We start from the raw sequence: 26282 nt of genomic DNA, 5'->3' as shown, positions 1-26282 counted from the left end.
CTCCTGCGTGGCCGCGCAGGACTTGGTATGCAGACCTGGTGAATATGTCATCGGCTCCACCATGGAAGCTACCTTTTGAGGCAGGATCTTCTAGCACAAGGTCCATTCGAACATCCAAATCTAATTTCTCTGCAGCTGACTGCTTGGAAATTGAACGTTTGATTTTATCCAAGCGTGGGTTTTCAGATTCAGTGATAGATCCAGAAAACCTGTGTCTAGAAAGATTTACCATAAAATATGGAAAAGATATATCTGTTGGTGGGAATCCAAGGGATTCTCCTGGAGTAAGATTAAAATTCCTAAGACCCTCTCCTTTCTCCAAGAAGGTTTGGATAAGGGATTGTCAGCGAGTTCTCTAAAAGGACAGATTTCTGCTTTATCTGTCTTGTTATACAAACGACTGGCAGCTGTGCCAGAGGTACAAGCTTTTGTACAGGCTTTGGTCAGAATAAAACCTGTTTACAGACCCTTGACTCCTCCTTGGAGTCTAAATTTAGTTCTTTCAGTTCTTCAGGGGGTTCCGTTTGAACCCTTACATTCCATAGATATCAAGTTGCTATCTTGGAAAGTTCTGTTTTTGGTTGCTATTTCTTCTGCTAGAAGAGTTTCTGAATTATCTGCTTTGCAGTGTGATCCACCCTATCTGGTGTTCCATTCAGATAAGGTTATTTTGCGTACCAAGCCTGGTTTTCTTCCAAAAGTCGTTTCCAACAAGAATATTAACCAGGAAATAGTTGTTCCTTCTCTGCGCCCGAATCCAGTTTCAAAGAAGGAACGTTTGTTACACAATTTAGATGTAGTCCGTGCTTTAAAGTTCTATTTAGAAGCAACAAAGAATTTTAGACAAACCTCATCCTTGTTTGTCGTTTACTCTGGTAAGAGGAGAGGACAAAAAGCTATTGCTACCTCTCTTTCTTTCTGGCTGAAAAGCATTATCCGATTGGCTTATGAGACTGCCGGACGGCAGCCTCCTGAACGAATCACAGCTCACTCCACTAGGGCTGTGGCTTCCACATGGGCCTTCAATAACGAGGCTTCTGTTAATCAGATATGTAAGGCAGCGACTTGGTCTTCTCTGCACACTTTAGCCAAATTTTACAAATTTGATATTTTTGCTTCTTCGGAGGCTGTTTTTGTGAGAAAGGTTTTGCAAGCCGTGGTGCCTTCTGTTTAGGTAACCCGATTTGCTCCCTCCCTTCATCCGTGTCCTAAAACTTTGGTATTGGTTCCCACAAGTAATGGATGACGCCGTGGACCGGACACACCAATGTTGGAGAAAACAGAATTTATGCTTACCTGATAAATTACTTTCTCCAACGGTGTGTCCGGTCCACGGCCCCCCCTGGTTTTTTAATCAGGTTTGAAAATTTTTTCTTTTTCTTTATACACTACAGTCACCACGGCACCCTACAGTTTCTCCTTTTTCTCCTAACCGTCGGTCGAATGACTGGGGGGCCGAGCCAGAGGGGGAGCTATATGGACAGCTCTTGCTGTGTGCTCTCCTTGCCTTTCCCTGTAGGGGAGGAGAATATCCCACAAGTAATGGATGACGCCGTGGACCGGACACACCGTTGGAGAAAGTAATTTATCAGGTAAGCATAAATTCTGTTTTTTTATATTAGATACAAAAATATGTGTATTTAATTTTCTTTATATGCTTTTTTTTTATTTAACTGTGAATGCTGGTCTAATTTTTATGTATAAAACATTAAGAAAAATCTGTTCAAAATGAAATGGAAATGTACATTACTAATGTGCTTATTGGCTATCAAAGAGAACTCCCAAAATGCTTATTGCATGACAGGTAGAGATTGTGCTAGATTGAACTGTTTATTTAAAGGGACAGTCAACACTTCCGTTAACATTATTTGATATTGAAAAATAAAAACCGAAGATCCGCATGCACTATACCCCTTCTGCCTTGCCGCCTTGCTTCTGTACTAATCACTGTCGCTAACTTCTCTAATACCGGGTAAATATGGCAGACGAACTCCCCCCGCCGTTACTTAGCTGCCTTCTTCTTCAAATGATCAGCAAATCAGAATCCAATCCTCGGTCAGAAATCGCAAGCGCGTGCAATTTCTGACCGAGGATTGGATTATGATTTGCTGATCATTTGAAGAAGAAGGCAGCTACGTAACGGCGGGGGGAGTTCGTCTGCCATATTTACCCGGTATTAGAGAAGTTAGCGACAGTGATTAGTACAGAAGCAAGGCGGCAAGGCAGAAGGGGTATAGTACAGGCGGATCTTCGTTTTTTTTTTTTTTTCCAATATCAAATAATGTTAACGGAAGTGTTGACTGTCCCTTTAAAGGGATAGAATGGTTTAACGCAAATGTGCATGAGGGCAATTTTTGACAATATACTTCCAATAGCAAAAATGCTCAAGTAAAATATATTACTGTTTCAGCATATGCTATGTGTGACTAGATAATCAGCATTCAAACACCATGGGCCTTATGTAGGAAGCCGGTGCGTAAAAGGTTCTCAACCTGAGAACTTTTCTGCTTGGTTTCACATTAAAAGGGACTGTGTAAGTTTGTTGCCCATGTGTAATCCCGCCCCCTTCTCTCGCGACTGCCAATCACCCCAAATGAATGTCTTCAGGGTGATTTCCATCTGCCAGCAGTCATCTGACCGCTGCTTCTTACATTGTGGAAGGCAGTCTTGCATGTATTAAGCAGCAACAGCTGGCAGTGCTGTGTATTGCATCAGTGAAGTCTTAATTTGTGTCATACAAGCCACTGCTCACTCTCGGAGAAGGTGTAGTGTATAAATACTGGCGCACGGCATTTACAGCAAAATGCTTGTGTTTTAAATGTAAATGCACCCATGCACAGCTGCATTTTTGTCATTTTCTATTTCTTCAATCAAAAATCAAAGCCTATGCCATTGCTGAATATGCATTTCTTATTCCTTTTAACCTCAAAACTGTAAAAAGTGTAACTGTTGGTAATATAACTTTTTGTGTTTTGTGATGCATGCAGAATTAGTTTTCATGTATATTCTAATACTTTAACTTTCTATTTATTTATATTGCTTACTTTTAAATGTTGTTATACTTCCCATTCTGTATCCAAGCCCAGAATGTGCTATTGAGGTTCCTGAGCGTTTATCTGCATCTTATGAAAGGCTTCTGCATTATGATTTGGTGAAAAGATGTGTCCAGTTACCCATCAGAGAGGCATCTGAGGAAGAGATCACCTTAGTTCACAGGTGTTTTTTAGTGTATTTGTTTTGTACTGCTACTATCTTTTAAAGTGAGATTAACCCCTTAAAGTGATAGTAAACAAAATTGTTTTCAAGAATAAAAATAATTACTATTTTTTATTTTATGCATGGATCACTTGTTTTCGAAATGGAAAAATATGGTCTAGAATTATTATATATTTTTTTAACTTATGTTTTCCTGGCCCCTTCACAATGTGCTTTTTTTTTTTTTTTTAAAAAAAGGCCACACATCCAATCGTTATGCATGCCGCATGGCCCATTACAGGCAATGGAGGCATGCTCCCAACCTCCTAGAGAAATTGTGAACATGCAAATTAGATTCTAAAAATAGTTTATGCTGATAGCGCTGTTCCTCTTCCTTGCATGTCATGGAGGCGTGCTGAAAGTTTAGAGTGGGTGGGACCATTCTATATGTCAACTATACTATCGCAAGGAGAATTTAATGGGGGGGTACAGATGATAAATAGCAAAATATGTTTTGTAAAATATACATTTATTTTTTATTAAATCGGACAGTTTCAAAAGCGTTTTATATCAGTACATAGTAAAGAATGCATAGTTACTTTGAAACTATACATCCACTTTCTCTAGGGAGGCTGATTGTAGAAACCTTACACTCCTACATATAATAATGTCCAATTACAGAACCTTTGTATTTATGTATACTGTTTATTTGTGAACTATTTATCTTTTACAGTAACTTATTAATTTGTCCTTTCAGCAATGACTACCTGGAAGTGGTAAAAAGCACCCAGACTATGAATGAAGAGGAACTTAAAAAGACATCACAGAAATATATTGCTGCATATTTTCATCAGGTATGATTACCTATCTATCTATACTGTATATATGTATAGGAACAGCGCTTGAAGAGGTATAACTCAAATCTAGTTAAAATTGATATTGAATCTAACCGAAAATACATGTTTGTGCATACCTTGTACCCAAGTATTAATAGCTCACTGGCTGCTAAGGAAAATTCCCATGGCTTTAATGGTAGACAGATATATAGGAACAAACCTCCTTTTTTAAAGCATTCTCTTTTAAACACCTCAAAGTAAATTAATTACTTTAATGTCCACCAAGTTTGAAAACATTAAGTAATTTATGTGTGTGTATATATAGATGGTCTGATGTGCTCTTTGTAATATATATTTAAAATAAATATAATAAAAAACATAATAATTAGGTAAGGAAGCATAGATTTACTTAATTGGGTAATTAGTTAAATTTAAAACTTTGAGGTTTTTTTTATATATACTTTTTCATAATTTTGATCTGTTGAACAGTTCATTATTTTACTTATTGTGCTGCCAAAAAATCTTAAACAGAATTTTTTTTATCTCTCATGATTCAAATACAATTAAAAAAAAAAAAAAAAGCATAGCACCAAAAGAACAAAAACAAAAAAACCTGCCCAATTTGCATTATTATATTTTCAAATGGACTTTGTTCGCTTAGTAGCTTTGTTATGTATTGCTGCCATCTAGTGCTCAATAATGGTTTACTTCATTATTGATTGAAAACCACAATTGTTTACTAAATAATGATGTAATAATTCCTGTTCTTAAAAGGATTATAAATATCTCTTGCTTTTGAAAAAACTGTGCTTGACCCACGCTCCCTAGAGATGCTAGAAAGCAAATTCTGTAACCCGCAAATCAAATAGCTGGTTTAGACTTTTTGCAGCATTTTGAAAAACCTAAGTTACAGATTTGGCTTTCTGGCCTTTTCTAGGGAAGGTGGTGCAAAGCACATTTTTTTTTTACACAAAACCAAGAAGTGATTAATATCCCTTTTAGGTTTCCTTTTGAAAAAACAAACAAACAAATAAATGTATGCCCAATGAGGGGGGAGAAATCCAGCTGTAAAACATTGTGTGTGTTCTGCATTTCAAGTAAATTTCCCATCATAAAATGTTTTTTGCTTTTTTCAAAGTTTCTTTTATTTTCCATATACTTATCAAACACTGCACAGGGTAAACAAGTATGGAGGACAGCCCCCTCCAGAATAATCTCAACATAGCAAATATAGCAGTATTACCATAAATCATTTATCCTATATTTGGATATAACAATACAACTTTTTCATATTTATCTCTCATAGCGTTTTGTTCCAATCTGTAAAAAACAAACAAAAATAGAGTTTACTTAAGCCTGTTATCATATCCTTGATAATACAAAGTATTACTACCTTATCATGAAATGTTTTGGTAGAACTCGTATCGCTGTGCCAAACTGTCCCTCGGTGGCACTCTTCGGCTGGTTGACGCGGTGATGTCAGGAGAGGTGCGCAATGGGATGGCACTTATAAGGTAATAAAGCATCGCTGAGAAGGAAAACGGTGACATTTATCTGCATTGCTAATACAGAGTAACCACACAAACTCGTTAAAAATTGAATTCAGTTTTAGATACTTGTTTTTCTATGATACAGAAGATTATCTTGTGTAAACACAGTAAACCCTTTGCTACTATAATACAAAATGTTTAAAGGGACAGTCTAGTCAAAATTAAACTTTCATGGTTCAGATAGGGCATGCAATTTTAAACTTTCCAATTCACTTTTATCATCAAATTTGCTTTGTTCTCTTGGTATACTTAGTTGGACGCTAAACCTAGGTAGGCTTATTTCTAAGACCTTAAAGGCCTCCTCTTATCGCAGTGCTTTTGAAATGTATTCACAGCTAGTGGGTGTTAGTTCACGTGTGCTATATAGATAATATTGTGCTCACGCCTGCAGAGTTACTTATGAGAGGGCACTGATTTGCTAAAATGCAAGTCTGTCAAAAGGACTGAAACAAGGGGGCTGTGTGCAGGGGTTTAGTTACAAGATAATCGCAGAGGTAAAAAGTATATTCATATAACTGTGCAGGTTATGCAAAACTGGGGAATGGGTAATAGACTGTCTCTTTAATTATGTGTAATGAAACATCTTTGCAGTATACTTTCATTACTTGTTTTGCTCTGTTTTCCTGGCTTTAGCAGAGATGATAAGATAACATACTGTAAAACAATGGAGAGTTGTTAATAAAATGACAGTGGCTAGATGTGTATAGTATCAAGTCGGGATTAGCTCCTCCAAAGAAGGCAAGTGGTGGCGTTTGTTGAAAAACAAAATTTCAGCAAACACAGTGTTATTGCATTAATAAAATAATGCAGATGCCTCTATTATGTTTATTTCTTGCAAGACTGCAGTTTACTGTCTCTTTAAAGGAACCTTATTTGTAACGTAACAAAGTCAGGGACAATCTAAAGAGATGAGCCTGTATTTAAAAGGACTTTAAACACAATTTTTTTTTCTTTCATGATTTAGATAGAGCAACTTTCCAATTTACATCTATTATCAAATTTCTTCGTTTTCTTGCTATCTTTTGTTGAAAAGCAGTGATTTAAGGTCTGGAGTGTGCATGTCTCTTCAGCAGTTTAGCAACATTATTGTACATTAGCAAGAGCATGGGCATGCTACCTACCTAGGTATCTCTTCAACAAAGAATAACCCAAGAACTAAGTACATTTGTTGAAAGAAATAAATTGGAAACTTTTTAAAAATTCTATTCTCTTTCTGAATAATGAAAGAAAAAATGTTTGGTTTCATGTCCCTTTAAAGAGACATTAAACTCAAAAATGTGGTTACCCATAAATGTATAATTATGTAACTAATTATGATTAATAATAATGCTTTTTAGGTAATTTTACTCCAATGGTTGGAATGCTTTCTGCAGATTTCAAAACTCTAACCCAACAAAATTATACATGGTGATTGCATAATCTGTACAGAAGCTAATTTATTACAGTCCCTAATTAGCTCCAAAACCCCCCCCATATAATGCATTAACAAAACTTTGCAAGGAGTGTGCCCCTGAACTGCAAACAAATGCTAATTTGTTAACAAGATGGCTGTTTTAAACTCCTAAAACATTTTTGTATATATGTGGGAGGAAGTAGTAGATGCTTAGGAGTGTAACTGAGTCAGGAAAAAATATTAGATGTTCATAGGAGGCTTTGCTTGTGCTTGTTTCTTTAACACTTGCTAAATATGGTATTTCTTTCATGTTTCACTAGCTCAAGAGTCCATGAGCTAGTGACGTATGGGATATACATTCCTACCAGGAGGGGCAAAGTTTCCCAAACCTCAAAACGCCTATAAATACACCCCTCACCACACCCACAAATCAGTTTTACAAACTTTGCCTCCTATGGAGGTGGTGAAGTAAGTTTGTGCTAGATTCTACGTTGATATGCGCTCCGCAGCAGGTTGGAGCCCGGTTTTCCTCTCAGCGTGCAGTGAATGCCAGAGGGATGTGAGGAGAGTATTGCCTATTTGAATTCAATGATCTCCTTCTACGGGGTCTATTTCATAGGTTCTCTGTTATTGGTCGTAGAGATTCATCTCTTACCTCCCTTTTCAGATCGACGATATACTCTTATATATACCATTACCTCTGCTGATTTTCGTTTCAGTACTGGTTTGGCTTTCTACTACATGTAGATGAGTGTCCTGGGGTAAGTAAGTCTTATTTTCTGTGACACTCTAAGCTATGGTTGGGCACTTTTTTATAAAGTTCTAAATATATGTATTCAAACATTTATTTGCCTTGACTCAGGATGTTCAACGTTCCTTATTTCGGACAGTCAGTTTCATATTTGGGATAATGCATATGAATAAATCAATTTTTTCTTACCTTAAAATTTGACTTTTTCCCTGTGGGCTGTTAGGCTCGCGGGGGCTGAAAATGCTTCATTTTATTGCGTCATTCTTGGCGCGGACTTTTTTGGCGCAAATTTTTTTTTCTGTTTCCGGCGTCATACGTGTCGCCGGAAGTTGCGTAATTTTTTACGTTTTTTTGCTCCAAAAGTGTCGGCGTTCCGGATGTGGCGTCATTTTTGGCGCCAAAAGCATTTAGGCACCAAATAATGTGGGCGTCTTTTTTGGCGCTAAAAAATATGGGCGTCACTATTGTCTCCACATTATTTAAGTCTCATTATTTATTGCTTCTGGTTGCTAGAAGCTTGTTCACTGGCATTTTTTCCCATTCCTGAAACTGTCATTTAAGGAATTTGATCAATTTTGCTTTATATGTTGTTTTTTTCTATTACATATTGCAAGATGTCCCACATTGACACTGAGTCAGAAGATACTTCTGGAAAATCGCTGCCTGGTGCTGGATCTACCAAAGTTAAGTGTATCTGCTGTAAACTTGTGGTATCTGTTCCTCCAGCTGTTGTTTGTACTGAATGTCATGACAAACTTGTTAATGCAGATAATATTTCCTTTAGTAATGTTACATTACCTGTTGCTGTTCCGTCAACATCTAATACTCAGAGTGTTCCTGATAACATAAGAGATTTTGTTTCTAAATCCATTAAGAAGGCTATGTCTGTTATTCCTCCTTCTAGTAAACGTAAAAGGTCTTTTAAAACTTCTCATTTTTCAGATGAATTTTTAAATGAACATCATCATTCTGATTCTGATAATGGTTCTTCTGGTTCAGAGGATTCTGTCTCAGAGGTTGATGCTGATAAATCTTCATATTTATTTAAAATGGAATTTATTCGTTCTTTACTTAAAGAAGTCTTAATTGCATTAGAAATAGAGGCTTCTGGTCCACTTGATACTAAATCTAAACGTTTAAATAAGGTTTTTAAATCTCCTGTAGTTATTCCAGAAGTTTTTCCTGTCCCTGATGCTATTTCTGAAATAATTTCCAGGGAATGGAATAATTTGGGTAATTCATTTTCTCCTTCTAAACGTTTTAAGCAATTATATCCTGTGCCATCTGACAGATTAGAGTTTTGGGACAAAATCCCTAAGGTTGATGGGGCTGTCTCTACTCTTGCTAAACGTACTACTATTCCTACGGCAGATAGTACTTCCTTTAAGGATCCTTTAGATAGGAAAATTGAATCCTTTCTAAGAAAAGCTTACTTGTGTTCAGGTAATCTTCTTAGACCTGCTATATCTTTAGCGGATGTTGCTGCAGCTTCAACTTTTTGGTTAGAAGCTTTAGCGCAACAAGTAACAGATCATAATTCTCATAGCATTATTAATCTTCTTCAACATGCTAATAATTTTATTTGTGATGCCATCTTTGATATCATTAGAGTTGATGTCAGGTATATGTCTCTAGCTATTTTAGCTAGAAGAGCTTTATGGCTTAAAACTTGGAATGCTGATATGTCTTCTAAGTCTACTTTGCTTTCCCTTTCTTTCCAGGGTAATAAATTATTTGGTTCTCAGTTGGATTCTATTATCTCAACTGTTACTGGAGGGCAAGGAACTTTTTTACCACAGGATAAAAAATCTAAAGGTAAATTTAGGTCTAATAATCGTTTTCGTTCCTTTCGTCACAATAAGGAACAAAGCCTGATCCTTCATCCTCAGGAGCGGTATCAGTTTGGAAACCATCTCCAGTCTGGAATAAATCCAAACCTTTTAGAAAACCAAAGCCAGCTCCTAAGTCCACATGAAGGTGCGGCCCTCATTCCAGCTCAGCTGGTAGGGGGCAGATTACGTTTTTTCAAAGAAATTTGGATCAATTCCATTCACAATCTTTGGATTCAGAACATTGTTTCAGAAGGGTACAGAATTGGCTTCAAGATAAGGCCTCCTGCAAAGAGATTTTTTCTTTCCCGTGTCCCAGTAAACCCAGCGAAGGCTCGAGCATTTCTGAAATGTGTTTCAGATCTAGAGTTGGCTGGAGTAATTATGCCAGTTCCAGTTCTGGAACAGGGGCTGGGGTTTTATTCAAATCTCTTCATTGTACCAAAGAAGGAGAATTCCTTCAGACCAGTTCTGGATCTAAAAATATTGAATCGTTATGTAAGGATACCAACATTCAAAATGGTAACTGTAAGGACTATCCTGCCTTTTGTTCAGCAAGGGCATTATATGTCCACAATAGATTTACAGGATGCATATCTGCATATTCAGATTCATCCAGATCACTATCAGTTTCTGAGATTCTCTTTCCTAGACAAGCATTACCAGTTTGTGGCTCTACCGTTTGGCCTAGCAACAGCTCCAAGAATTTTTACAAAGGTTCTCGGTGCCCTTCTGTCTGTAATCAGAGAACAGGGTATTGTGGTTTTTCCTTATTTGGACGATATCTTGGTACTTGCTCAGTCTTCACATTTAGCAGAATCTCATACGAATCGACTTGTGTTGTTTCTTCAAGATCATGGTTGGAGGATCAATTTACCAAAAAGTTCATTGATTCCTCAGACAAAGGTAACCTTTTTAGGTTTCCAGATAGATTCAGTGTCCATGACTCTGTCTTTGACAGACAAGAGACGTCTGAAATTGATATCAGCTTGTCGAAACCTTCAGTCACAATCATTCCCTTCGGTAGCCTTATGCATGGAAATTCTAGGTCTTATGACTGCTGCATCGGACGCGATCCCCTTTGCTCGTTTTCACATGCGACCTCTTCAGCTCTGTATGCTGAACCAGCGGTGCAGGGATTACACAAATATATCTCAATTAATATCTTTAAAACCGATTGTACGACACTCTCTGACGTGGTGGACAGATCACCATCGTTTAGTTCAGGGGGCTTCTTTTGTTCTTCCGACCTGGACTGTAATTTCAACAGATGCAAGTCTTACAGGTTGGGGAGCTGTGTGGGGGTCTCTGACAGCACAAGGGGTTTGGGAATCTCAGGAGGTGAGATTACCGATCAATATTTTGGAACTCTGTGCAATTTTCAGAGCTCTTCAGTCATGGCCTCTTCTAAAGAGAGAATCGTTCATTTGTTTTCAGACAGACAATGTCACAACTGTGGCATACATCAATCATCAAGGAGGGACTCACAGTCCTCTGGCTATGAAAGAAGTATCTCGAATTCTGGTATGGGCAGAATCCAGCTCCTGTCTAGTTTCTGCGGTTCATATCCCAGGTATAGACAATTGGGAAGCGGATTATCTCAGTCGCCAAACGTTACATCCGGGCGAATGGTCTCTTCACCCAGAGGTATTTCTTCAGATTGTTCAAATGTGGGGACTTCCAGAAATAGATCTGATGGCCTCTCATCTAAACAAGAAACTTCCCAGGTATCTGTCCAGATCCAGGGATCCTCAGGCGGAAGCAGTGGATGCATTGTCACTTCCTTGGAAGTATCATCCTGCCTATATCTTTCCGCCTCTAGTTCTTCTTCCAAGAGTAATCTCCAAGATTCTGAAGGAATGCTCGTTTGTTCTGCTGGTAGCTCCAGCATGGCCTCACAGGTTTTGGTATGCGGATCTTGTCCGGATGGCCTCTTGCCAACCGTGGACTCTTCCGTTAAGACCAGACCTTCTGTCGCAAGGTCCTTTTTTCCATCAGGATCTCAAATCCTTAAATTTAAAGGTATGGAGATTGAACGCTTGATTCTTAGTCAAAGAGGTTTCTCTGACTCTGTGATTAATACTATGTTACAGGCTCGTAAATCCGTATCTAGGGAGATATATTATAGAGTCTGGAAGACTTATATTTCTTGGTGTCTTTCTCATCATTTTTCCTGGCATTCTTTTAGAATTCCGAGAATTTTACAGTTTCTTCAGGATGGTTTGGATAAATGTTTGTCTGCAAGTTCCTTGAAAGGACAAATCTCTGCTCTTTCTGTTCTTTTTCACAGAAAGATTGCTAATCTTCCTGATATTCATTGTTTTGTACAAGCTTTGGTTCGTATAAAACCTGTTATTAAGTCAATTTCTCCTCCTTGGAGTTTGAATTTGGTTCTGGGGGCTCTTCAAGCTCCTCCGTTTGAACCTATGCATTCATTGGACATTAAATTACTTTCTTGGAAAGTTTTGTTCCTTTTGGCCATCTCTTCTGCCAGAAGAGTTTCTGAATTATCTGCTCTTTCTTGTGAGTCTCCTTTTCTGATTTTTCACCAGGATAAGGCGGTGTTGCGAACTTCTTTTAAATTTTTACCTAAGGTTGTGAATTCTAACAACATTAGTAGAGAAATTGTGGTTCCTTCATTATGTCCTAATCCTAAGAATTCTAAGGAGAAATCATTGCATTCTTTGGATGTAGTTAGAGCTTTGAAATATTATGTTGAAGCTACTAAGAATTTCCGAAAGACTTCTAGTCTATTTGTTATCTTTTCCGGTTCTAGGAAAGGTCAGAAGGCCTCTGCCATTTCTTTGGCATCTTGGTTGAAATCTTTAATTCATCATGCTTATGTCGAGTCGGGTAAAACTCCGCCTCAAAGGATTACAGCTCATTCTACAAGGTCAGTTTCTACTTCCTGGGCGTTTAGGAATGAAGTTTCGGTTGATCAGATTTGCAAAGCAGCAACTTGGTCTTCTTTGCATACTTTTACTAAATTCTACCATTTTGATGTGTTTTCTTCTTCTGAAGCAATTTTTGGTAGAAAAGTTCTTCAGGCAGCTGTTTCAGTTTGATTCTTCTGCTTATAATTTCAGTTTTTTTCATTATAAGATTTAAACTTTATTTTGGGTGTGGATTATTTTCAGCGGAATTGGCTGTCTTTATTTTATCCCTCCCTCTCTAGTGACTCTTGCGTGGAAGATCCACATCTTGGGTAGTCATTATCCCATACGTCACTAGCTCATGGACTCTTGCTAATTACATGAAAGAAAACATAATTTATGTAAGAACTTACCTGATAAATTCATTTGTTTCATATTAGCAAGAGTCCATGAGGCCCACCCTTTTTTGTGGTGGTTATGATTTTTTTATAAAGCACAATTATTCCAATTCCTTATTTTTTTATGCTTTCGCACTTTTTTCTTATCACCCCACTTCTTGGCTATGCGTTAAACTGATTTGTGGGTGTGGTGAGGGGTGTATTTATAGGCATTTTGAGGTTTGGGAAACTTTGCCCCTCCTGGAAGGAATGTATATCCCATACGTCACTAGCTCATGGACTCTTGCTAATATGAAAGAAATGAATTTATCAGGTAAGTTCTTACATAAATTATGTTTTTCTTTGCATTTAATTTGTGAATTTCTATTCCATGAAAATAAATGATTAGTCTGCATCACATCAGGTACTAATAACACTCTCTGAGATCAGGTCTTTGTGTGCAACCAATAAATATCTAACTGATGCAATGCAAACACGCTGGTCCTGGCAACTTCCAATCCTCAGCTCCTCAGTCACGGAAGTGACCCATGAAGGTTATCCAAACATATCCTCAAATCACAGAGTGCCGTAGCAGTGGCGGAATCAAGCCACTAACTGTCAGAGAACAAAAAAGAACCGAGCAGGCACTCCAAGGGGTAGTGTATGATAAAAATACAAATTTTATTAAAGCAAAGACAAGTAAAAACAGCAAAAGCTGAACGCTCTTGTGGAGCCAAAAAAAATGTCTATGAATAAGCGCCACTAGGGGGTGCGAAACGCGTCAGTCTCCATGCCTGTTGTCTGTCAGATTTTTTTTTGGCTCCACAAGAGCGTTCAGCTTTTGCTGTTTTTACTTGTTTTTGCTTTAATAAAATTTGTTTTTTTTATCATACACTACCCCTTGGAGTGCCTGTTTGGTTCTTTTCTGTTCTCCAATAAATATCTAACCTGTAACATGAAATACTGTTCAGCTTGGATTTCTCAAAACTAGTAAATTTCTCCCAATCCCATTTGCTGTTTTTTCTAACGAACAGACCCAATTACTTGTTCTGTTGCATACCAACACCTCACCAGTCACTTGTGTGGGGGTTTGCACTAATAGATTATGTATTTCAGACCTCCAGGACATCACAGTCAGCGCGCTGAAAGCAACGGATTCTGCATTTTCAATAACGTTGCAGTAGCTGCAGAATATGCCAAAAAGAGATACAATCTTCAGAGGTGAGTATGTTGTACAAAAACCCATCTCTGTATACTGACGTATGTTTTCCAGACATTCACTGGCACAACAAATGTTAGTTAATGGCTTTCTGAGTGCCTCTGTGCAATATTATGCTATCATCCTTAGTGTTAATATCTCCATCAGTGTTTCATCAGTTTAGCATTACCCATGGTACTAAGACTACCTGCATTTCCCTAAGCCGGCTTCTGTAACCTCGTGCTGTAATCTGCAATTGCAGGCACAGCTACATCTAAATAATATATCTTGATTGTTTTGGCAGTAACACTTCATACAATATGATATATACAGTGGTGTATTTAGATTTCATCTCGTTTTAATGAGCTTATTGCATTCATATACTTTTTTTTCTGTTATTAAACAGCAATTAATAACCTTATTGCATTTTGTGGATGAAGTAACATAGCCTGTCTTTATTAAAATACAATTATTATTATTATTATTATTATGATATTTGCGCAGCTGAATTCAATGTTTAAGTTGCGCAAATAGTGTAGCGAGCGAGTCGGCTTCTAGTTACAAGCACAGGAGCGTGGTGCCAGTAAATTACATAGGGCGTATGGTGCGGCTTCTATTGGCTGAAAGAACTGCTGATCAAATACCAGAATAATAAAATCTGTGACAGAGGCTGCATTGAAGCAGTTAACGGAGCCTCACAAAAAGGGTGTTTTATAGACGTTTAATTTGATTGTGAATAAAATGGGCACATTGATATGCTTAAAATTACTAGACCTTTCAATATATTAAAAGTTAATAGTGAGTTGAATTTACCATCACTTTACTTACACCAGTCCCTAACTGAGTACAACAAACGAAGTTAGGAATATACAGTAGATCACCATACTTCTCAACATTTGTGACTGGGTATTAGAAACTCAGAAGGTTGAGGGGGGGACTGTAGCCATTTTTGGGGGCCGGGTCCTGTTTTGAGGTGGCAGGGGTGTGGTGGACCATAGGTATGCTTGGTGGTTCATGGGCATGTCAGGCTGTGTAAAGCATGCCTTCAATGAACTCTGGAGCAGTGTAAACGTGGTCTCTGGAGTGATGAATCACTCTTCACTATCTGCCAAGGGAATGCTACCTACCTAGCATAGTGTCTACTCTAAAGTTTTTTTTGTGGAGAAGCTGTTTTTTAGGGTTTTAGTTCCAGTGAAGGTTCATCCTAATGCTACAGGATACAAAGACATTTTAGACAATTGGGTGCTTTCAACTGTTTGGTAACAGTTAGGGGGAAGGCCTTTCCTGTTCTAACATGACTGTGCCCCTGTATGCAAAGTAAGGTCCATGAAAACCATGGTTTGACGAGTTTAGTGTGGAGGAACTTGAGTGGCCTGACCTTATCCCAATTGAACACCTTTGGAAGGAATTGGAATACTGATTGCAAGCCAGACCTTCTCATCCAACATCAGTGCTTGACCTCACAAATGCTCTTTTGGCTTAATGAGCACACATTCCTACAGATACCCTCCAATATCTTGTGGAAAACCTCCCCAGAAAAATGGCAACTGCTATAATTTCATATTAATGCCCATGGTTTTGGTATGGGATGTCCAACAAGCTCCATATAGGTGTGATAGGTGTCTGCATATTTCTGCCATATAGAGTGTTGGTATATGTGTGTGTGTGTCCTTTTGTGAGGATCCAAATGCAGAAGTATGTGGCTGCCCTTGTCGTTCATCCCTTTTTGAAGCCAGATTTGTTCTCGTAAAAGATCACCACACTAAGATCTGTTCAAATCCAGATCTTAGTGTGGTGATCTTTCACAATAATAAATACGGCTCAGAAAAGAGCTGAACAGCTTTTTTTTTCTCCAATTGGAACCTCATGAAGGATCCAAATGCAAGTATGTGTGTGTGTGTGTGTGTGTGTAATATATGACATCATTTATGCTTACCTGATAAAACTATTTCTTTCATGGTGGTGAGAGTACATGATCCATTACTCCTGGGAATTACTTTTCCCTGCCACTGGGAGGAGGCAAAGATTTCCAAAGCCCAAGAGCTCTATAAAACCCCTCCTACCTCACTGGAAAACTAGTCTGACGTATAGCCGAGGAAAATAATAAGAGCAGGGAAAAACATGTGCACAAAAATACACCAACACAACAGGGTCGGGTCTAATGGACTCTCACCACCATGAAAGAAATTAATTTATCAGGTAAGTATAAATTATGTTTTCTTTCATGCAGGTGGTGAGAGTCCACAAAAAAGGGCAGAATAAAAAGAACCATCTTTTTCACATTGAAACAAATCCACAACCAAAAGAATAAACAGGGTATATATTCTTTTTATTTTTTTTATGTAATTAAAATGACCGATAGACAAAAACAAAATTAACCTGAGACAATTGCCTGAAGAGCTTTCCTACCAAAGTTAGCCTCAGAAGAAGCAAAAACATAAAAAAGCCTCATTCTTCAAGGACTAAAAAGTGGCAACTGATCTGGTAGAATGGGTAGTAATTAATTTAGGCGGAGGCTGTACCACCTCCAAATAAGCCTTATGGAAAAAAGAAGGCAAAGAAACGGCAGAAGCTTTCTGCCCCTTCTTGGAACCGGAAAACTGAACAAACAGACTAGAAGTTTGTCCGAAATCCTTAAAAGCATCTACATTGTACTTCAAAGCTCTTACAACATTCAAGTGATGAAGAAGTCTTTCTGACGCTTATGATTAGGACATAAAGAAAGGACAACAATTTCCAGATTTTTATATTATCTGAAGATACAACCTTAGGTATAAAAAGTACAATTAAGTTCTCAAAACCTTATCCTGAAAAAAAAATTCTAAGAAGAATCACATGAAAGAGCAGACAACTTAGAGACTTATCTAGCAGAAGAGAGAGCCAAAAGAAACAAAACCTTCCAAGAAAGAAGCTTAATATCTACCTTTAAGAATAGGCTCAAAAGGAGGAGCCTTCTAAAAGTATGCCCTGAAAAAACATGATTCAAACACATCCAGACCTTATAACTGCTTCTAGTCACAGGTTTGCAGGCCTGTATCAAAGTCTCAATAATAATAATATCAGAAAAAACTCTCTTCTTGAGAACTAACAGTTCAATCTCTATGCCATCAAGCTTAGAGATTTGAGATTGTGATGGAAAAACGAGCCTTGAGACAGAAGGTCTGGACGCAGAGGAAGTGACCATGGAGGACAACTGAACATCTGAACTAGTTCTACATACCAAACCCTGCAAGGCCAAGTCGGAGCAATCAGGATTACTGATAATTTCTCTTGCCTGATCCTAGTAATCACTTTGGGAAGAAGAACCATAGGAGGAAAAATATAAGCTAGCCGAAATGACCAAGGAGATGCCAGAGTATCCACAAACTCTACCTGAGGGTCACATCGTATCTGGGAAATTTGGTGTTCAACCGAGAGGCCATCAGATCTATCTCTGGGAGACCCCAAAGATCCACTATCTGTCTGAAGAGACCCCCCCCCCCCCCGCTTCCCGGATGCAGAGACTGACGACTGAGAAAATCTGCTTTCCAGTTCGCTCCTGGAATATGAACTGCAGAAATCAGACAGCAATTGGCTTCTGCCCAGGAAAGAATATGAAATACACCATTCATAACTAGGGAACTGCGAGTTCTCCCCAGATTATTGATTTAAGCCACTGCTGTGACATTGTCAGTCTGTAAACAGAGATAAAACTCACTGAAAGTGAATTTAAATTTTGATGCTAAAGTGCCCGGTTTTTAAAAATTCGATTTAAAAACAGGGGCACTTTAATTCATCAAATTTTACATTTCACTTGTGTTGTGAAAAAAACACTTACCTTTTTAAACTTGACAGCCATTCCAGCCTCCCCCAGTCGTTTCAAGCCATTTCTGACGTCAGAAATGATGGATCAGTCATCCTCCATTTCTGACGTCAGAAATGATGGATCAGTCATCCTCCAATCACGGCTTACCCCCCCTGGGGAATCAGTGTCTGATTCAACGCTGTGATTGGAGGAAGCCAGATTCCTCATTTTAGACCCAGGAACAGGCTTTGCGACGGGCGGAGGAAGCTGGAGCGGCTGTCAAGGTTAAAAAGTAAGTATTTTTTCACGAGTGAAATGTAAATTTTGATGAATTAAAGTGCCCCTGTTTTAATCAAATGTTTAAAAACCGGGCACTTTAGCATCAAAATTTACATTCACTTTAAGGGCTTTGAAAATTGCACAGAGTTCTAGAACATGTATTGGCAACCTTGCCTCCTGAGGAAACCAAACCCCTTGTGTATTTTATGTTTTAAAATGGGCAATCTTTTAGCCCAATAGGTTATTTTATTATATATATCAGGCTAAAAGATTGCCCATTATAAATCATAAAATACAGTACTTGCCTATAGGCACTCATCTACTGGAAAAAAAAGACAGCAGAAAGCCAAACCAGTGCTGAAATTCTGATATGGAATAGGAGTACATTGATGACCCAACAGGAGGAGGCAAAGGACTGGTATCTGCAAAACCCATGGAAGGCTTGTGACAATTCCCATGAGGTGAAAACATGTGTCACTACCCATACTCCCACTACATCCCTCCATTAAACACTGCACTCTGAGGGGAGGTGCGCCTCAACTCAGTCGGAGAACCCCTCTCACTGAAGAATAACATGCAATCTTCTTCTTTCTTCACCTTCCTTCAGCAGAGTCAAAGCCAAGACTAGTTTGCCAGTGAGGTGGGAGAGGTTTTATAGAGATCTTGGGGTTTGGGAACCTTTCCCTCCTTCTAGGGACAGGGAAGAGTAATTCCAGGGAGTAATGGATTGTGGACTCTCACCACCTGCATGAAGAAAAAATAAATATATATATGTTTGTGTGTTTATATTTATTTTTAGTATAAAGAAAACAGACTAAAACTAGTATTTATTTTCTGTTTGCTATGTAGAATTCTGATTGTTGACTGGGATGTGCATCATGGACAAGGAATTCAGTTTATCTTTGAGGATGATCCAAGGTTTGTATTTTTTCTTATTTATTCAGTGTAAATGTTGATCTTTTTCCAGTAGGAATGACCAATAACAGTCATCCAGAATTAAACCGGCATGTGATTCCATCTCGTATAGGGAATATGTTTGTTAAAGGGACACAAAACCCAAATATTTTCTTTCATGATTCAGATAGAGCATGCAATTTTAAGAAACGTTCTAATTTACTCCTATTATCAATTTTTCTTCTTTCTCTTGGAACCTTTATTGGAAAAAGACGGAATGTAAGCTTAGTAGCTGGCCCATTTTTGGTTCAGCACCTGGGTAGTACTTGCTGATTGGTGGCTTAATCTCAAGATTTTTTAGATTAAATTTTTTTTTTTATCCTAATCTACTAAAATATAACAATTATCTTGCTATTTCCATGGTCAATAAACATGTCAAGTTTATTTTTAAAGTTCTTTAAATTGTCTTTTTTATTATTTTATTTCCCATTTTCCTGTCAGTGTCCTTTATTTTTCCTGGCATCGTTATGAACATAAAACATTTTGGCCAAATCTCCGTGAATCAGATTATGATGCAGTTGGCACAGGCAAAGGAACTGGCTTCACCATAAACTTGCCGTGGAACAAGGTTAGTTTTATGACATATAGGGATTGGAATTTAGCTAAATGGTTATTCTTTTAAGAAAGTTCCCCAAAATATCTTGTTAGACAAAGAGTCTGTAAACTGTTGCATAATTGAGCATGTTTGCATATATTCTGTTTCTAGCGCCATATTGGGGCACTTCATTTGGAAGCTTTAAAGGAACACTAAAGTCAAAATTAAACTTTTATGATTCAGAGCACACAATTTTAAACAACTCTCCTATACACTTCCATTATCTAAATGTGCACAATCTTTTTATATGCACACTTTCTGCGGCACCAGTTGCTACTGAGCATGTGCAAGATTCACAGAATATACGTATATGCATTTTATGATTGGCTGATGGCTGTCACATGATACAGTGGGACGGAAAATGTAACAAACTATAAAATGTGTCAGAAAAAAAAATCTACTTAGAAATTCAAACAAAGTGCTTTTGCATGTCTGTTTTATTATGCATTTGTTGATTATGATATTCTACTTAATACATGAGTATATTTCTACTTATTTAATGTGTGTTTATTACCAATTTGTGGTTTTCCGTTATTTACACATTTTTGATCTTATGATAATGTTTTGCTGGTTCATTGGATGATATTTTTAGAACTTTAGTTCAAATTCCTCTACAGGAAATAATCTAGATTTTATTTTTCAGACAGGCATGAGAAACGCAGATTATGTTGCGGCTTTTTTCCATGTACTACTTCCTTTGGCGTTTGAGGTAATTATATTTTCAGGTTTTTAAAATAGCTAAAAAGTAAAAGCTGAGTTTCATATATTTGTGAACATTAAGTTGACCCATAAGTGCTTACATTTAATTATATTTGGCACTGAGCTGCAAAACCATATTAAAACATCTGCCCGATGAATTCACAGTAATAGACTACAATGGCTACCCTTTTAGTGCCCAACATTATAGTGATGGATACTTCTGATTGGATCAGTGGCGAGTTCTTCTTGGGACCAGCAGCGCTTCGCGGTCCCAAGCGGCACCTTAACTGTTTGTTTAACTCCTTTGCAGGGGTTAAACACACAGTACTGCAAGGTTGATTGTCTTATAATTACATGCTCTAACTGATTAGAGCATGTCATTTTTCAACTATAATTGCCCTTTTATAATTTGTAGATTATTTTACTTTCGGAAAAATCTTAATTCCTTTTTTTATTTACTTAATTTTTTTTGTTTTGTTTTATTTTTACAGTTTGATCCTGAACTGGTTCTGGTGTCGTCGGGATATGATTCTGGTGTTGGTGATCCAGAGGTGAGATTTTTTTTTTTTTTTTCTTTTGCAAATGTTAAGGTATTTAATTGTATGTAAATTAGCTTGATAAACTTTTTGTTTGTTGTTTAGTAGTATTGGCCGCTTTTGTGTGTGTTTGCAGGGACGCATGTGCGCTACTCCTGAGTGCTTCTCCCATCTCACACATCTGCTCATGCACCTTGCCAGTGGAAAACTGTGTGTTGTCCTAGAGGTAAGATATTGTTTTATTCTGTACATAGAATTTTAGATTATTATTGGGAAACAAAAACAGTGTTTAAATTGGAGCTGGCACAGTTTAAGTTACGTGGTCAGTTTTAAAGAGTGTTAAATACTGACAATTTGTTTCACTAGCTGGTCCGTTGAGGCTTTTTCTCTCTGAGTGGTGTGGGTGTATATTTATGATTTTATTCAAAAGATGAAGGCTATGCTTTAGTCAGTGGCGCCTTAGGCTGACTGTCAGTGGATGAATAAGGGGTTAAGAATTCAGTGATATCAGAATTATCTGGCAAAGAATCGACCAAAAAGGTGATTGGCAATATCGGGTTCAATAAACTAATATGCACCAATGGTTAATAATATTACGATGGACCCAAATTGGAAAGAAGCTGCGTGTCCAAAAATCTATCTTATTAAAAAACTGATACAAAGACAATATATATTATATTTAAAATGACACCGATGTCTACAATCTTAAAAGTTAAAAATGGCATAATTCAAAATCAGATTAAGAATACAAAAAGGCAAAGTTGATAGTGCCAACAGATCTCAGCTAAATTGATCAAACTAGAGGATGTTGCAACTAGATAGAACTAGTGACAAATGTTACAATATATACAAATAGTTACGGACTGATTTGAGGATAATCTATGCGGTCGCTGGGTACAGTTTCACCAGCATATCAATGAATATTTAATACATAAAGTTCAAGTACGGTCTGTTAAAGGGACACTGAACCCATTTTTTTTCTTTTGTGATTCAGATAGAGCATGCAATTTTAAGCAACTTTCTAATTTACTCCTATTATCAAATTTTCTTCATTCTCTTGCTATCTTTAAAAAAAAAAGAATGCATCTAAGCATTTTTTGAGGTTCAGAACTCTGGATAGCACTTTCTTATTGGTGGATTAATTTATCCACCAATCAGCAAGGACAACCCAGGTTGTTCACCAAAAATGGGTCGGCATCTAAACTTACATTCTTGCTTTTCAAATAAAGATACAAAGAGAATGAAGAAAATTTGATAATAGGAGTAAATTAGAAAGTTGCTTAAAATGTCAAACTCTATCTGAATCACAAAAGAAAAAAATTGGGTTCAGTGTCCCTTTAACCCCTTAGTGACCAGAGCACTTTTCCATTTGTTGACCGTTTGGGACCAAGGCTATTTTTACATTTCTGCCGTGTTGTGTTTAGCTGTAATTTCTCCAACATTGGTGTGTCCGGTCCACGGCTTCATCCTTACTTGTGGGATATTCTCTTCCCCTACAGGAAATGGCAAAGAGAGCACCCAGCAAGAGCTGTCCATATAGCTCCCCCTCTGGCTCCGCCCCCCAGTCATTCTCTTTGCCGCTCTGAACAAGTAGCATCTCCACGGGGATGGTGAAGAGTATGTGGTGTTAGTTGTAGTTTTTTATTCTTCTATCAAGAGTTTGTTATTTTAAAATAGTGCCGGTTTGTACTATTTACTCTAAAACAGAAAAGGATGAAGAGTTCTGTTTAAAGAGGAGTATGATTTTAGCAGCAGTAACTAAAATCAATTGCTGTTCCCACGCAGGACTGTTAAGCCCAGAGAACTTCAGTTGGGGGGAACAGTTTGCAGACTTTTCTGCTCAAGGTATGATCAGTCATATTTCTAACAAGACATGCTAATGGTAGAAGACTGTCATTTTTCCCTTAAGGGGTAAGTAAGCCATTTTCTCAGACTCATAACAGATTAAGGCTTACAAATGGGCTATACACTGGTTGACACTATTGTGGGCTAAATCGATTGTTTTATTTCATATTTTAATGGCATTTAGAATGTTTTGTGCACTTAAAAGCACTTTGGGAACATTTTTTATCGCCTGGCATTGAGTTAGACAGCTATTTCAGTCAGGAAGGCCCCTTCATTCTGGTATGCAGAGGAAGGAGGCCCCGTTTTCGCGCCTCAATTGCGCAGTTTACTTTCATGGCAGTGCATGCAGCTTCATGTGAGGGGTCCTGTGGCATCCTAAAACGGACTCTGGAAGGTTTATTTCATTGCTGAATAACTCTCAGGGAAGGTAAAAAGCCGCAGCAAGGCTGTGGCTGTGATTGTAGTGTACTAAAATTGTCTAATTGAACAAATAGCTCTGGTTTGCTCATTTTAAGGGTTAAAGTCTTGAAACTTGGTGTGCAATACTTTCAGGGCATTAGGACTCTGGGGTAAAATTTTTGTAAAAATCGGACATTGCCTTCATTGTTTTTCAATATATCAGAAATAAAGTGTGCCTGTTTATTATTTAAAGGGACAGTAACGCTTTTCTTTAAAAACGCTTTTATTGCATTATTGGCCTGCCAAATTCTGTCTAACATGTCTATACCTTCAGATGGCTTATGTTCTGTGTGTATGAAAGCCAAGGTGGTTCCCCCAATTAATGTTTGTGCAAATTGTGTCATAGCGTCCAAACAAAGTATGGACAGTACTGCCACATTGAATAAGATTGCCCAAGATGATTCTTCTAATGAAGGTAGTGGGGATAGTTCCTCATCCTCTCCTTCTGTGTCAACACCAGTTTTGCCCGCGCAGGCGATATCTAGTACATCTAGCGCGCCAATGCTTGTTACTATGCAACAGTTAACAGCAGTAATGGATAATTCAATAGCAAATCTGTTATCCAAACTGCCATCCTACCCTAGAAAGCGCGACAGCTCAGTTTTAAATACAGAAGATGAGCAGGTTGGCGCTGAGGACAATTTATCAGTTATACCCTCACATCAATCTCGTGCATTATTCCTGTCACCTCGGCAACGTATTTTTGGTTCGAGGAACTAGAAAATTCGCTCCAAAAAGAGACTCCATATGATGAAGTCATGGACAGAATTCACGCACTAAAGTTGGCTAATTCCTTTATTTTGGATGCCGCTTTCCAATTGGCTAAGTTAGCGGCGAAAAATTCAGGGTTTGCAATAGTGGCGTCCAGAGCGCTTTGGCTGAAATCCTGGTCGGCGGATGTGTCGTCCAAGAATAAATTGCTTAAAGGGACACTGTAACCAAAATGTTTCTTTCGTGATTCAGATTGAGCATGAAATTTTAAGCAACTTTCTAATTTACTCCTATTTTCAATTTTTCTTCGTTCTCTTGCTATCATTATTTGAAAAAGAAGGCATCTAAGCTTTTTTTGGTTTCAGTACTCTGGACAGCACTTTTTCTTCTGTTAAGTGTGATCAGTCCACGGGTCATCATTACTTCTGGGATATTACTCCTCCCCAACAGGAAGTGCAAGAGGATTCACCCAGCAGAGCTGCATATAGCTCCTCCCCTCTACGTCACTCCCAGTCATTCTCTTGCACCCAACGACTAGATAGGATGTGTGAGAGGACTATGGTGATTATACTTAGTTTTATATCTTCAATCAAAAGTTTGTTATTTTAAAATAGCACCGGAGTGTGTTATTATCTCTCTGGCAGAGTTTGAAGAAGAATCTACCAGAGTTTTTGTTATGATTTTAGCCGGAGTAGTTAAGATCATATTGCTGTTTCTCGGCCATCTGAGGAGAGGTAAACTTCAGATCAGGGGACAGCGAGCAGATGAATCTGCATAGAGGTATGTAGCAGTTTTTATTTTCTGACAATGGAATTGATGAGAAAATCCTGCCATACCGATATAATGTCATGTATGTATACTTTACACTTCAGTATTCTGGGGAATGGTACTTCACTAGAATTACACTGTAAGAAATACATAAAGCTGTTTAATAACTAGAGATTATGTTTAACGTTTTTGCTGGAATGTAAAATCGTTTTCATTTACTGAGGTACTGAGTGAATAAATGTTTGGGCACTATTTTTCCACTTGGCAGTTGCTTAATCTGTTTTCTGACAGTTTCTGTTCTCCCTCACTGCTGTGTGTGAGGGGGAGGGGCCGTTTTTTGGCGCTTTTACTACGCATCAAATATTTCAGTCAGCAACTCATTGTATTCCCTGCATGATCCGGTTCATCTCTACAGAGCTCAGGGGTCTTCAAAACTTATTTTGAGGGAGGTAATTTCTCTCAGCAGAGCTGTGAGAATTATAGTTTGACTGAGATAAAAAACGTTTATTCTGTAATTTGTTTCCTGCTTTCAGAATTTGTTATCTTTGCTAATGGGATTAAACCTTTGCTAAAGTTGTGTTATTTACAAGGATTGAGGCTATAACTGTTTCAATTTATTAATTTTCAACTGTCATAGATCTTCTGTGCTTCTTAAAGGCACAGTACGTTTCAATATTATTCTAATTGAATTGTTTTTCCAAGTTACAAGTTTATTTGCTAGTGTGTTAAACATGTCTGATTCAGAGGATGATACCTGTGTCATTTGTTGCAATGCCAAAGTGGAGCCCAATAGAAATTTATGTACTAACTGTATTGATGCTACTTTAAATAAAAGTCAATCTGTACAAATTGAACAAATTTCACCAAACAACGAGGGGAGAGTTATGCCGACTAACTCGCCTCACGTGTCAGTACCTACATCTCCCGCTCAGAGGGAGGTGCGTGATATTGTAGCGCCGAGTACATCTGGGCGGCCATTACAAATCACATTACAGGATATGGCTACTGTTATGACTGAGGTTTTGGCTAAATTACCAGAACTAAGAGGTAAGCGTGATCACTCTGGGGTGAGAACAGAGTGCGCTGATAATATTAGGGCCATGTCAGACACTGCGTCACAGGTGGCAGAACATGAGGACGGAGAACTTCATTCTGTGGGTGACGGTTCTGATCCAAACAGACTGGATTCAGATATTTCAAATTTTAAATTTAAACTGGAAAACCTCCGTGTATTACTAGGGGAGGTGTTAGCGGCTCTGAATGATTGTAACACAGTTGCAATACCAGAGAAGATGTGTAGGTTGGATAAATATTTTGCGGTACCGACGAGTACTGAGGTTTTTCCTATACCTAAGAGACTTACTGAAATTGTTACTAAGGAGTGGGATAGACCCGGTGTGCCGTTCTCACCCCCTCCGATATTTAGAAAAATGTTTCCAATAGACGCCACCACAAGGGACTTATGGCAAACGGTCCCTAAGGTGGAGGGAGCAGTTTCTACCTTAGCTAAGCGTACCACTATCCCGGTGGAGGATAGCTGTGCTTTTTCAGATCCAATGGATAAAAAATTAGAGGGTTACCTTAAGAAAATGTTTGTTCAACAAGGTTTTATATTGCAACCCCTTGCATGCATTGCGCCGATCACGGCTG

The 26282-nt window shown here is 38.0% G+C and overlaps 1 protein-coding gene across 5 annotated transcripts in view; it reads left to right on the top strand.

Annotated features, from left to right (window-relative positions):
- The window catches only part of HDAC10 (histone deacetylase 10), a 236388-nt gene that overhangs the window by 22778 nt on the left and 187328 nt on the right, over positions 1 to 26282 (top strand). For all 5 annotated transcript variants that reach the window (XR_008402807.1, XM_053716638.1, XM_053716639.1 and 2 more), the window contains exons 3-11: positions 3082 to 3216; positions 3953 to 4049; positions 5448 to 5545; positions 13921 to 14025; positions 18915 to 18983; positions 19461 to 19587; positions 20258 to 20323; positions 20805 to 20864; positions 20986 to 21075. Coding sequence is in view for 4 of the 5 variants with exons in the window: in XM_053716638.1 (XP_053572613.1) it covers positions 3082 to 3216; positions 3953 to 4049; positions 5448 to 5545; positions 13921 to 14025; positions 18915 to 18983; positions 19461 to 19587; positions 20258 to 20323; positions 20805 to 20864; positions 20986 to 21075 (847 nt within the window). In the remaining variant the exon portion in view is untranslated. The remainder of the gene's footprint in view (positions 1 to 3081; positions 3217 to 3952; positions 4050 to 5447; positions 5546 to 13920; positions 14026 to 18914; positions 18984 to 19460; positions 19588 to 20257; positions 20324 to 20804; positions 20865 to 20985; positions 21076 to 26282) is intronic.

This window comes from Bombina bombina, chromosome 6 (genome assembly GCF_027579735.1).
Source record: "Bombina bombina isolate aBomBom1 chromosome 6, aBomBom1.pri, whole genome shotgun sequence".
NCBI classification, from domain to species: domain Eukaryota; kingdom Metazoa; phylum Chordata; class Amphibia; order Anura; family Bombinatoridae; genus Bombina; species Bombina bombina.
Note: the sequence above shows the minus strand (reverse complement) of the source record. Positions and strands in the feature narration are given on the sequence as shown.